Source organism: Arvicola amphibius, chromosome 17 (assembly GCF_903992535.2).
Source record: "Arvicola amphibius chromosome 17, mArvAmp1.2, whole genome shotgun sequence".
Lineage (NCBI taxonomy): Eukaryota > Metazoa > Chordata > Mammalia > Rodentia > Cricetidae > Arvicola > Arvicola amphibius.
Genome location: NC_052063.2, coordinates 1,312,716 through 1,325,244, shown reverse-complemented (window position 1 = coordinate 1,325,244; position 12,529 = coordinate 1,312,716). Strand labels below are relative to the sequence as shown.

General features: G+C 46.5%; 1 protein-coding gene across 2 annotated transcripts in view; it reads left to right on the top strand.

Moving 5' to 3' along the window:
• Window positions 1–10,973: 10,973 nt before the first annotated feature.
• Btbd11 (BTB domain containing 11) overlaps window positions 10,974–12,529 on the top strand; it is a 251,838-nt gene continuing 250,282 nt past the window's right edge. For both annotated transcript variants that reach the window (XM_038314843.1, XM_038314842.1), the window contains exon 1: window positions 10,974–12,132. In XM_038314843.1, the coding sequence (XP_038170771.1) occupies window positions 10,974–12,132 (1,159 nt within the window). The remainder of the gene's footprint in view (window positions 12,133–12,529) is intronic.

Sequence of the window (12,529 nt, the reverse complement as noted above, 5' to 3'; positions counted from 1 at the left end):
AACAAATAAAGCTTGCCTGAAATCAGGGGGCAGAGCTAGCCACAGCCAACTCTTAGCTTGCTAACTCCTCGACTGAAAAAGGGCTGAACTCCTGTCTCCTACTGCCTTATAGTCCTCGGACCACCCAGCCGTAATACTTCCTGTCTGTCTGGATAGACCTCCAGACCTCTATGGTTAACTAGTGGCTAGCTCCACCCTCTGATCTTCAGGCAAGCTTTATTTGTTAGAGCACAAACAAGATATCACCATAGCTTGCTGCACAAGCATGTAGACTTGCATTCAGATCCCCAGCACCCATAGAAAAGCCGGGCACAATGGCACATATTCAGAACTCCAGTAATGATGTGTTGGAAGCAGAGAAAGGTAGGTCCCTAGAGCTCATGGGCCAGCCAGTCTAGCCAGTTGGTGAGTTCTAGATTCGGTGAGAAATTCTGTATCAGAAAAAAAAAAGTTGTTAGTACTTGAGGAAGATTACACTGACCTCTGGTCTCCACTGGCTCATACACGTGCACACACTCACACACACACACACACACACACACAGCCATGGGAGAGAGCAAACAGTATAGTGATTGTGGATGATAGATGAATAGACCTTTATCAACTTTCTGTCTGAATGAAATCAAAATTAAAAAGCAAGAAAATATACGAGCCAGGCGGTGGTGGCGCACGCCTTTAATCCCAGCACTCGGGAGGCAGAGGCAGACGGATCTCTGTGAGTTCGAGGCCAGCCTGGTCTACAAGAGCTAGTTCCAGGACAGGCTCCAAAGCCACAGAGAAACTCTGTCTCAAACCCCTCCCCCCAAAAAAGAAAATATACGAAAACATTTAAGGGTGGGAAATGTGATACAATTTAATGAAAAGTTAGAGGCTAGATTAGTGCATTCAGTGTGGCGACACTGGCTAAAATACTGGGTGTGGCTGACAGCAGCTGCATTGTTTTCTGTTGCCGTGATAGCACGTCATGGCCAAAAGCAATGGATGGGGTGGCATAATGGAGCTCACTGTTCATCATGCCATCGTGGCCTGGAAAACGTGGCCACGGGGCAGAAGCACGAACATAGCTGATCTTATTTCAACTGCACACAGGGGGGAGAGAGAGAGGTGGGGGGAGGAGAGGAGAAGGTGACCTGAGGCTATAAACCCTCAGATCCCACCAACTGACACCCTTTCTCCGGCAAGGCCCTATTGCCTAAAGGTTCCATAGCCTCCCCCAACAGTGCTGGGAACCGGGTATTGAAACACACGGACCTCTAAAGGGCTTATTCAACCACCACAGTAGCTTTTGTTGGCATTTTTCTGTGCACTTGGTATTTTCCTAAATTCTTACATGCGTCATCTCATATCTCCAATCCTATCAGATTGGCTGTCATTATGATCTTCCCAGCAGAGAAAAAAAAACATGGGTTGGTTGGGGGTATTGCTCAACGCATGCCTAACCAGCACGCACAAGGTCCTAAATTCAACTTCCTGAATTACAAAAGAAATAGATATGCATATAAATTTAGTTTAGTACAGATTTGTAGGTTAGACGTACAACTGAAAATATCACACTGCCAGTATTTAAACCTGGGTCTTTGTGACCTTGAGTCGAACATTTATAAGCACACAGAGGAAAATGCAAAAGGCAACTCCAGCAGTTGTGGCTGATATTGCTTATAGCTAGCAATTACTACCAAGTCCTGCCTCAGAGGTGCGTGTTCAAGGCTTCAAAGAAGGAATGCAAATGGGGGAGCCAGCTCCGAAGGGCAGAAGAGAAGTGTGGTTAGAAAAATGTGGAAGAGAGGTCAACAGACACATCTTTTTTTTTTTAAACATACCAACATTTAATACAAAGGGAGCCATGTTGGTAAAGACATTGCCTATGTTTAAGAAGCTATAATGTGTTTAAGGGACTGAGGAACCTGGTGGCTGAACAGGAAGGAAGATGCTGAAGTTGGACAGAGAGAGACTAGCACTATTCCTTTCTGATACTCATGAGACTCGTTTTAAAAAAGGATCCTTCCAGCAGAATAGAATCTGGTAGGAAATGAGGTCCAAAGAGGGACTCTGAGAACTGTGTGCAGGAGGTGATGAACTGAGCTACCAGAGAAAAGACAGCGGGAATGCTGGGGAAATACCGATGAAGCTTCGCCTCTCAAAATGTGCGGTGTTGCAGTGCGAGTCCCCATAACAGTCGCGGCTGCAGTACCGTATTTACCTACGAGTGGCTTACCTTCCTGGGCTCACAGCTCATTCGGGCTCTTCCACTATTCTGCCTAACCTACCCGATTCACGTGATTCAAGCCTCCAGAGACTGAGCGGGGCTAGCCAATGAGAGGCCCTAGCAGAAAACAGAGGTGAGTGGAGCTTACAACCCGGTCCCCAGACCTCAGACTGTCTTCTGAGAGCAACAGCTGCAGCCTCCTACCTGAGAGTCCTACCTGAAGAGTCCCAATCCCGACATTTAAACCTTGCCGCTGAGCTTTTGAAGTTTTTGGTTTCAAGTGATGGTGTAGAAGGAAGGCACAGTTAGGCACAGTGAGGCTGAGGAATTTGCTTGAGGCTGCTTGGGTGGGGAGCAGAGCCAAGCTCTAAACCCAAAGAGGCATTGCTTGGTACAGCTGTGCGCACGTGCCTGGCGGATGCTGGGAGAGATGAGATGAGCCGCAGTGATTAAGGTTGCTTGCAATGGTGGTTGCTAGAATAGTCAATACACTTTTCTGTTTATAAACTGCTGATGGGTGAAGTCCTTAGTCTTTGGATTGACTGGCAGGGTTCGGAATCTCCGGCAGAAAATAATTTTATTTTCTATGGGAAACTTTTATGATTTTGGTAAAAATCAGTACCTGCTTATTGTAAAAAGTTCAGGGTGTTTTTTGTTGTTGTTGTTGTTGTTGTTTTGTTTTGAGACATAGCCTTGGACATCCTGGAACTCATTAATAGACCAAGCTGGCTTTGAACTTTCAGAAATCTGCCTGTCTCAGCCTGACTGCTAGGACTAACGGTATGCATCACTATGCCTGACTAGAATAAAAAAAAGTACAAAACTCTTGGGAGTAGTTGGGGGAGAGAAAAGAAAATGATAAAGATATATTGCATGAAAAAATGTAATTAAAAACCACTACAAATCTCAAGAATCTGATTATAGCTAGTGTTTTCATCCTTTCAAGAAAGCTCTTAGTCATGCATTTATTAATTTTCCATAAAGCATTTTTTTCTGTAAGATCACTTATGAGTGCATGAGGTCACACTTCGTGCACACACGCACCTGAAAGCTTACACTTGAAACATTTCTCTGCACACCGACAAGACAGGCTGTGGAAATAAAGGCCATCATTGTTATTCGTTGAAGCTGCTTAGTATTCCCTCATATGAGTAGACTGTAATCCTTTCCATTTTCTTTACTAAAAGGCATCGGTTGCTTCCCAAATCCTATGCTAAAAAAATTATTTAAAGCATCTTACGTTGCTTTTGAAAAATATGCAAGGAACACCTGGGTAATAATTTTTTGGAAAGTCACAAGGGATGAGCATTTGATACACACTAGCAAGTCACCCTTCCCCAAGAGAATCCCAATACTGTGTCCGCGCACAAAGATAGCTAGGCACCTGTGATGCTTATGACAACTTGACAGATTCTAGAGTCACCTAGGAGACAACCCTCCAGACACATCTGCGGGGAAATTTCCCAGTTGGGCTAAGTGAGGAGAGAAGACCCAGGATTGCTCACGGACTCGGGGCCCAAGCCGAGGCAGAGGAGACAATGACGTGAACTCAGCTACTGTCTGTCTCTCTTGCTTCTGGACTCTGGATGCAATGCAATGGGGCCAAATGCTCTTACTGTATGATTTCTCCATCCAGATGGGGAAATTCACCTTCAAGGTGCAAAGTGAATCCTTCCTTTCTTCAGTCACTATTGTAGCTTACTTTGTCTCAACAAGAGAGGAGTAACTGGTACAAAACTTTTCTCAATCTTTGGCATCCAATAGGCCAAATAACTCCAGTTATACAGTATCATGGCTTTCACTTATTGTTAACCTTTAGTACATTATATATTACTATACATTTGCTTATTTTTTAGCCTTTAGTATATTATATATTTGCATTTTTAAAAGATAATGGATATAGAGAAGTTTTGAGGCCTTCTTTGGGTGCAAAGAGGCCCATCCCCAAATTACTCACATACGCGAGTAAATGAGCAGAAACAACTAAACTGGAAAAAACAATTTGTCAAAGTACAAACAAGCAATGCGATTCCTAATTTTTTTTTTGTGTATATTCAGTGTACAATGTCTGGACATTTTCACATCTGTATACAACATACATTGTACCCTTTCCCTCTTCTATCTCCCTCCTTGTTCTCTTCCCCTGCATTCCCGTTAGTTCCCTTTGTTCTTGATGATTCTACTTCTAGTTTCATGTCAGATGTAGACACACAATCTTATGTATCTATGTGGAATCGAGGAGCTGTATATGAGAGAAATCATATGATACTTGTCTGAAACTAGCTTCATTCATTTTAAATGATCATCTCCAGTCGCATGCATTTTCTGCAAACTATGTAGCTTGGTTCCATATCTTAGCTATTCTGCACAGTGGTACAATAAACAACAATGTGCAAGTGTTTCTGTGAAAGATTGGCTCGGAGTCCTGGGAGCCATGGGGCAGATCTATTTTCAGTTATGAGGAACCACCATACTTGGTTCCAGACACTGATACTTCCCATTATCACAAGCTGTGTAAAAGAGTGAGCCTTTACCTACATCTATGCCCGTATTTGTTTTTGTTTGTTTTCTTGATGACTGACTTTCTGACTAGGATGAGATAGAATCCCAATGGAATTCTCGTCTGCATTTCTCTGATGGCTAATGAGGCTGAACGTGTTTTCATGTGTTCATTGACCATTTGTATCTATCCTTTGAGAACTGTCAGTTTTCATCACTTCATGATCCCATTTATTGACCAAATTGTTTGATTCCACATGAAGAATGTCATTGGTATTTTGATGATGATGACACTGGATCTGTAAATAGCTTTTGGCCTCTCATCCCTGGGCACAGGAGGTCTTTGCAGCCTCTGGTGTCTTCTTCAATGTTTCTTTAGTGTTTTAAATTTGTATTGAATATAATATTTTATAGCCACACAAAAAGTAAACAAGTTAGGATGTATTTTAATACCATGGGAGAAACAGTTGCACTAAAAGGTTTGAAGAAATGTTTGAGGAAAAAGGCAGAATGCAAAATAGTTTACAGAATAATCCTGTGGTGATTACTACGTGGGGACATTACATGAGAATATCCCCCACAGGCTCAGGTATTTGAACTGACGAGAGTCCACACTAGAGGAGGCCTTTGGAAGCTTAAAGGCTTCAGCTGTCTTAAGTTCCCTCTCTCCCCTTGGGCTCGTGGTTAAGATGTGAGCACTCACTTTCTGCCCCAGCTGCCTGCTGCCTTGGCTTTACCGCCATGGACTCAAACACTCTGGAACCATAAGTCCAGATAAACTCTTCTATAAAAGTTGCCTTGGCCATGGTATTTTATTATGTGGCAAGAGAAAAGTAATGAGAACAAATCCCAATTGCGTAAATACATTCACATTCATGGACACACGCATACACCTCCCAGAGAAAACAGCAGGGGGAAAATTTAAAATTCAGAAGGCAGCTCAGATCATTAGTGTTGGTTATCTCTGTCAAGTGCAATTTTGAATGTTTTTATTCCTCCTCCTCCTCCTCCTCCTCCTCCTCCTCCTCCTCCTCCTCCTCCTCTTCCTCCTCCTCGACCCCTCCTCCCCTGCTCCTCCTCTTGCAGGTAGAATTTTCTAATCCCATGGAACCTTTATCACTCTGCTGGAGTGCTTATTCTTGGCAGGGTTGGCAGTCGCTCACTCTTGGTCGTTTAATGTTATCAACAAAGGATTTTGCCGGTATGAAGTATTTGGAGATAGGCTGTCATTTATCCGCATTGCAAAGAGATATGGCCTTCAGTATGGGCCCCGCATGAGACGCAAGGTCCCAGCTCTTAAGGAGCGGGGTCTCTGGAAGGGAAAGAAGACACAAATGTAAATGTACATCTGAAGCTTCAGAGGAGAAGAAAGAATTTCTGCTGGACATGGCAAGGCCTTCAAGCTGGGATAGCTTTATCTTATAAGTAATATTTGTTTTCCTTTCTTCTGACTCCATAAGTATTAAACGCTTTGTGCAAAAAAATAGGCAAGTGTAGAATCTTAGTTAGGGCTTCTATGGCTGTGAAGAGATATAAATGCAACAACTCCTCTGAAGGAAAACATTTAATGGGAGTTGGCTTACAGTTTCAGAGATTTAGTCCGTTATTGTTATGGAAAGAAGCATGGTATGTAGTGATATTTCATTTGTATTTTAATAAATAAAGCTTGCTTGAAGATGAGAGAGTAAAACAGCCGCCCTGGCCAGCCTTACAGACCAGGCAGTGGGGACACACACCTTTAATCCCAGTAGCCACACTAGTTTGCCATAGAAACCAGGCAGTAGGGGTGCACGCCTTTAATCCCAACACGAGAGAGGAATATAAGATGGGAGAAGATAGCTCTCAGTCAGTCTCATTCTGAGGATTCCTGGAGGCAGGATCACCGTTTTCGGACTGAGGTAGAGGTAAGAGTCAGTGGGTAAGAGCCAGTGACTGGCTTCTTTGCTTTTCTGGTGTTCAGGTTGAACCCCAATATCTGTCTCTGGGTTTTTATTATTCATGCTGCAATGGTAGAATGCAGGCAGATATGGAGGAAATGAGAGCTCTACATCTTTAGCCACGGGCAGCAGGAAAAAGACTGCCACACTGGGCACGGATTGAGCATACATGAGACCTCAAAGCCTGCCTGTTGTGGAATAGTCACTGAAGATGTTTCATTCATTTATGCTATGGAGTATTTGTTTAATGATGCAAAAACATCCTTCATTCTTTTATGTTGCATTTTTTAAAACTGTGGAGCTGTGTTATTTGCCTGCATGAAACATTTGATTGTTTTAATAAAGAGCTGAACAGCCAATACCATGGCAGAAGAAAGGATAGATGGGACTGGCAGGCAGAGAAATAAATATGAGGAGAAATCTGGGAGGAAATGATCAAGGATTGAGGATTGAGAGAAGGAGGAGGACTCCAGGGACCAGTCACCCAGCTACACAACCAAAGAAAGGTATATAGAATAAAGATAAAAGCCCAGAGGCAAAAGGTAGATGGGATAATTTAAGCTAAGAAAAGCTGGCAAGAAAAAAGCCATGCTAAGGCCAGGCATTCATAAGTAAGCATAAACCTCCATGTGTATTTATTTGGGAGCTGGGTGGTGGGACCCCAGAGAGCAAACAAATAAACCCTACATTTTGGTGTTCAACATGTTACTCAAATATTCTTAGGGCTTGAGAATACTGGGGGAAAAGAAAAAGAGGGTATGGCTGCTTTAAGAGTTTGTGCCAGACAGTGAGCCCTTGAACAGCCATAGGAACAAAAAACTAAGTATATATACACGTTCCTACTCATGTTTAAGGTATTGTACCTATGTAATTTACTTTAAAATATAAAGTAAAATTATAGTTTTGGAAAGCTATTATTATAAACTATTTAGGATAATCAAGAAACACAGGTCAGTAGTTAGTCATCTATAATAATCAAATTGGTAGATATGTTAGGTATGTTTCCAACATCATACAGAGATATATTTTAGATAGATAAATAATCTTCAAACACTTCAAAGACCTATAAAATATTTCATTTAATAGGTGAGACGGTCCTTCAAATTTCCTGCTTTACTGAAAAACCTGACAGATATTCTAGGCCTATAGGCTGAAGATGGATGTCCCTACATTGCAAAGGAACTGTGGGTGACTCTCCGGGCAGCCAGATGTCTTTGTTGTTAGGTAATATCACACCCTTCTGGGTTCTTTGGTGAAGTTAAAGACTAATTTGAGTTGCAGTTTTCCTTAGTTATGATACAAAATAATTTAGGTATTAAACTTTGGACTCACTGAGATAGGATAGATAATGGATCTTTTTCTCTAAATTTGTCAGACACAAATAAACTGGACATTGTGAATGCAATCCTTACTTGATAATTGTTCTTATTGATAGGTTAGGAGGCCAGAGAAGAATTCGGGGGTCAGGTCATTAAATCTTATACAAAGCATATGATATTACAGAAGGGGAAAGGGGATTTGACAATGGTGTGGGATTCCTGGAAACAAGCTAATCAGGGTGAACTTTAGGTACCTGCAAGACCAAAAGAAAAAAAGGAGAGGGAGAGAAGACACACACACACACACACACACACACACACAGAGAGAGAGAGAGAGAGAGAGAGAGAGAGAGAGAGAGAGAGAGAGAGAGAGCCTCCACATTGATGTGAATTTTTTGCTATATTTTGTTTTGTATAACAAAATGAGACTGGACTGGACTTTTGGAAAACTCTCAGATTACATAGTTTGCAGAGAGCAGGAGAGGGACAAGTTGACATGGATATGTATTAGGATGGAAACTACAGGATGTCATGGGATATGTGGGGTAAATAGCAGGTAATCCGCAAGTACCCCACTCTCTCACCCTCATCTTCACTGAGATATGAATGACAAATAAAAATTATAGGCATTTAAGGTGTACTGTGTGGTGTTTAACACATGCATTGTAAGTGATCACCATAATCAAGATAATTAACATATCTCTCAACTCATACATGTGACCTTTTCCCCTGCCTGATAAAACACTTATGGAAAGCTTCCCTTATGCGTCATTATCCCCTATAGATGCCATGCTGTACACAAGGTCTCTAGAGCTGTAGAACTCAGTAACCCATCCCTGCAAATCTGTTTGTTGAACAAATCCCTCTTTTCCTTCCCCCTCGGCACATGGTCGCCGTCATACGCTATGCTGTTTATTACTTGCGAGTGTGGTTCTTTTCAGAGTCACACATAAGTGAGATGTTTCCCTCAGCATAATGATGTCTTTCAGGTTAGTTATTGGTGGTAAATGGCAGGATTTCTTCCTTTTTTGGAATCTAAACAATGTTCTAGGTCTTGGTTCTTGCAAGTTATGCTTCAGTGAACATGGGGGTGTCAGTAGATAGTGATTTTATTCCTTTGGATGAATATCCAGATGTGGGGTTACTGGATCATATAGTACTTCTAATTTGTATATTTTTTGGGGGGGGGAATCTTTAGCATTTTTCCCATAATGACTATATTAATTTCCCTTCCCACCAATAGAGGACAAGGTTCCTTTTTCTCCGCTCCCTTGCTAGTGCTTGCAATCTTTTGACTTCTTGATAATTGCAGTCCTAACAGGCATGAGCTGGCGGCTCTTCCGGGTTTTGATTTGTAGTTTCTCTGATGATCAGCGATGCTGAGTGTCTGCTCACATCCCTGCTGGCCGTTGTTGAACAATCCAAACCAGCAGTTCAAAGCGTGCCAGTTCCCCATCAACTCATCGTATTCACCGCAATTCCTAGCCCAGTGCGGAATCCAGGCAAATAAATAGATGGTAGCGACGCGGTGTAATCAGGGCCCAGAACTTTGAAGATATCCAAGAGGGTGGGGTGGTGGAAACACCCAAGATAGTTTTGGGAGACCTGGGCGGGCTTCTTATAGAGGCGGGATTGTGTAGGAACTGTGGATGAATAAGGCGTAGTTTCTCTTCGGATGAAAAAGGCATAGTTTCTCCTAGGGTAGGTGGGGACACACACTAACAAAATCAATGCCATTAGACACAGAACTGTAGCAGACTCGCATGTCTATATATATTGTATCTTTCTTTAGTTGAAAAAGAATATTCTCCTTCTGCTCAAATTTTCCCTTTTTAAAGCTGAGCTATCTAGAAGATTGTCTGCCAGAACCCCAAAGTGGCCTGGAACCACCTTGCTGGGTGCAAACCCTGGGACTTTAAATAGTGGGTGCACATCCCTGCCTGACCAGACAAAAATCCAGTAAGTCCTGGTGACAGGTGGTTCATGACTGTAGATTCCCTTCCCAGTGGCATCCGTCAGTCGGCTTCCTCTGCTTTCCTGGTTTATTTCCCTTCACGCTGGAGCAAACCCATGTCCTGACAAGATACCCGCATGAATTAGGGGCCCTGAAGAGGGAGGAGAAACATGCTTCTTTTATGGGATGGTGGGGAAGCAGAAAGAAATCCAATGTGCCAAAACAGAAAGTAACCCTCAGGCAAACACTTTGTGAACCGCTGAGAGTAACAGACGACTCTCAGCAGCGGGAACTGGGGGAGCGGCCATCGCAGGATGGCGGCTTCCACATTTCCTTCTCCCCACTTCCATAGGTCCTGGTTTCTCAGGCCGCCGCTCTCACCAAGCTGCCGCCCTGGTCAAGGCCGGGGGGCGTGTCCGAGGGGCGGTGCCGCGTGGAGAGGAGGAATTTTTTTAAAATGGTAATTAGCATCCTCTGATTCCATTGGCTCTTACAGAGCCCTGCTTTGCATACGCCCGCCCTCTGGCTGCCAGGGTTTGCTGGGGCTCAGCAGGGTTTTGCAGCCGCTTGGCTACGGCGTTTTAGTGCGGGGCGGGAGCTCAGGGAGCCGCGGCCCGGATCCCGGAGCAGGGAGCCGGCTGCCCGCCGAGCTGCGGCGGCGGTATCTGGGGCGATCTCGGTTCTAGCGACACCGTGGCCAGCACTCAGAGGCTTCTGCGTTCGTTTAGTCCCAGGGAGGAGCGGGTCAGACACTTTTATTTTGGATGAAAGGCGCCAGTCCTGGCAGGAGCTTCCCTCCTGGCCTGGCTTGCGGCTCAGTGCGCCCCAGCTCTGGCCCCGACTCCAGAAGAAGACTTCAGTCTCTGTCGTGTATCTTTCAGTGGTGACGGCTCTGGGAGGCAGGAGAAAGTAGTGGCATTTGCTGGCAACGCCAGGTGGGAAAGTGAGCCTAGGCGACGAGGAGTCGTGCTGTCGTCCCTGTGGCCCCAGGTGCCCACAGCGCCTTCCCTTTCCTTCCCCTCGACTCCCCGTCGGCCGCAGCATGAAGTGGCGCAGCGATGGCCAGGAGAGGTAAGAAGCCGGTGGTGCGAACGCTGGAGGATCTGACGCTTGACTCGGGTTATGGTGGTGCGGCGGACTCTGTGCGCTCCTCCAACTTGTCTCTGTGCTGTTCTGACTCTCACCCGGCGTCCCCGTATGGCGGGAGCTGCTGGCCGCCTCTAGCTGACTCCATGCACAGCCGGCACAACAGCTTTGACACCGTCAACACTGCCCTGGTGGAAGACTCCGAGGGGCTGGACTGCGCCGGCCAGCACTGCTCGCGGCTGCTGCCGGACCTCGACGAGGTCCCCTGGACCCTCCAGGAACTGGAGTTGCTGCTGCTACGCTCGCGGGATCCCCGGGCAGGCCCAGCGGCCCCCGGCAGTCTGCCCAAGGACGCACTGGCCAAGTTCTCGATGCTGGTAAGCCGGGCTCTGGTGCGCATCGCCAAAGAGGCGCAGCGCCTGAGCCTGCGCTTCGCCAAGTGCACCAAGTATGAGATCCAGAGCGCCATGGAGATTGTGCTGTCCTGGGGCCTGGCGGCGCACTGCACTGCTGCCGCGCTGGCCGCGCTGTCCCTCTACAACATGAGCAGCGCAGGCGGCGACCGCTTAGGCCGTGGCAAGTCGGCGCGCTGCGGCCTCACCTTCTCCGTGGGCCGCGTGTACCGCTGGATGGTGGACAGCCGCGTGGCGCTGCGCATCCACGAGCATGCGGCCATCTACCTGACGGCCTGTATGGAGAGCCTCTTCCGGGACATCTACACGCGGGTGTTGGCCTCCGGGTTACCCCGTAGCTGTAGCGGCCCCTGCACTGGCTCCAGCTCAGGTTCTGGCCCAGGCCCCGGCTCAGGCCCGGGTGCTGCCCCTGCCGCGGATAAGGAGCGCGAGACGCCTGGAGCGGCGAGCGGTGGCCCTTGCAGCGCAGCTAGCAGCGCCAGCGGGGGCAGTAGCTGTTGCGCCCCGCCAGCCACGGCGGCGGCCGTAGTCCCGCCGGCCACAGCAACAGCCCCCGCCGCGGCCTCCGCCGCTGCCAACCACCACCACCACCACCATACGCTTCACGAAGCGCCCAAATTCACCGTGGAGACCCTGGAGCACACGGTCAACAACGACTCGGAAATCTGGGGGCTGCTGCAGCCCTACCAGCACCTCATCTGTGGGAAGAACGCCAGCGGTAAGTGGCTGCATCGATGCCCCCCCCCCTTGTCTCACCCAACTCAATCAACTCCGGGTTTAAGTTTGTCTCGTGTCCCCCCCTCCTCCCGCGTCTCTACGGCCACTCGCGCTGTCCTCAGTCTTTGAGGTGGTGGCCAGGCTGGAGACAGCTAGAAACCCGCAGGTTCATTCCTGAGCTTGGGCTCCGCGTAGTTTACACTGGTAGTAAAAGTCACAGAGCACACAGGGTTCCGCCCCCCTGTGCAGGGCCAGGAGATGGCTGCCTCCCGCAGCAGGCGAGCAAAATCCACTACCCTTTTTATTTTTACACATAATTTAGTACGTTGTTTTATTCGGGTCAGGCTTGAGAAATATCTTCTAGAACCCTGGTTTGATTTTCAAGGTGCCACATTCCA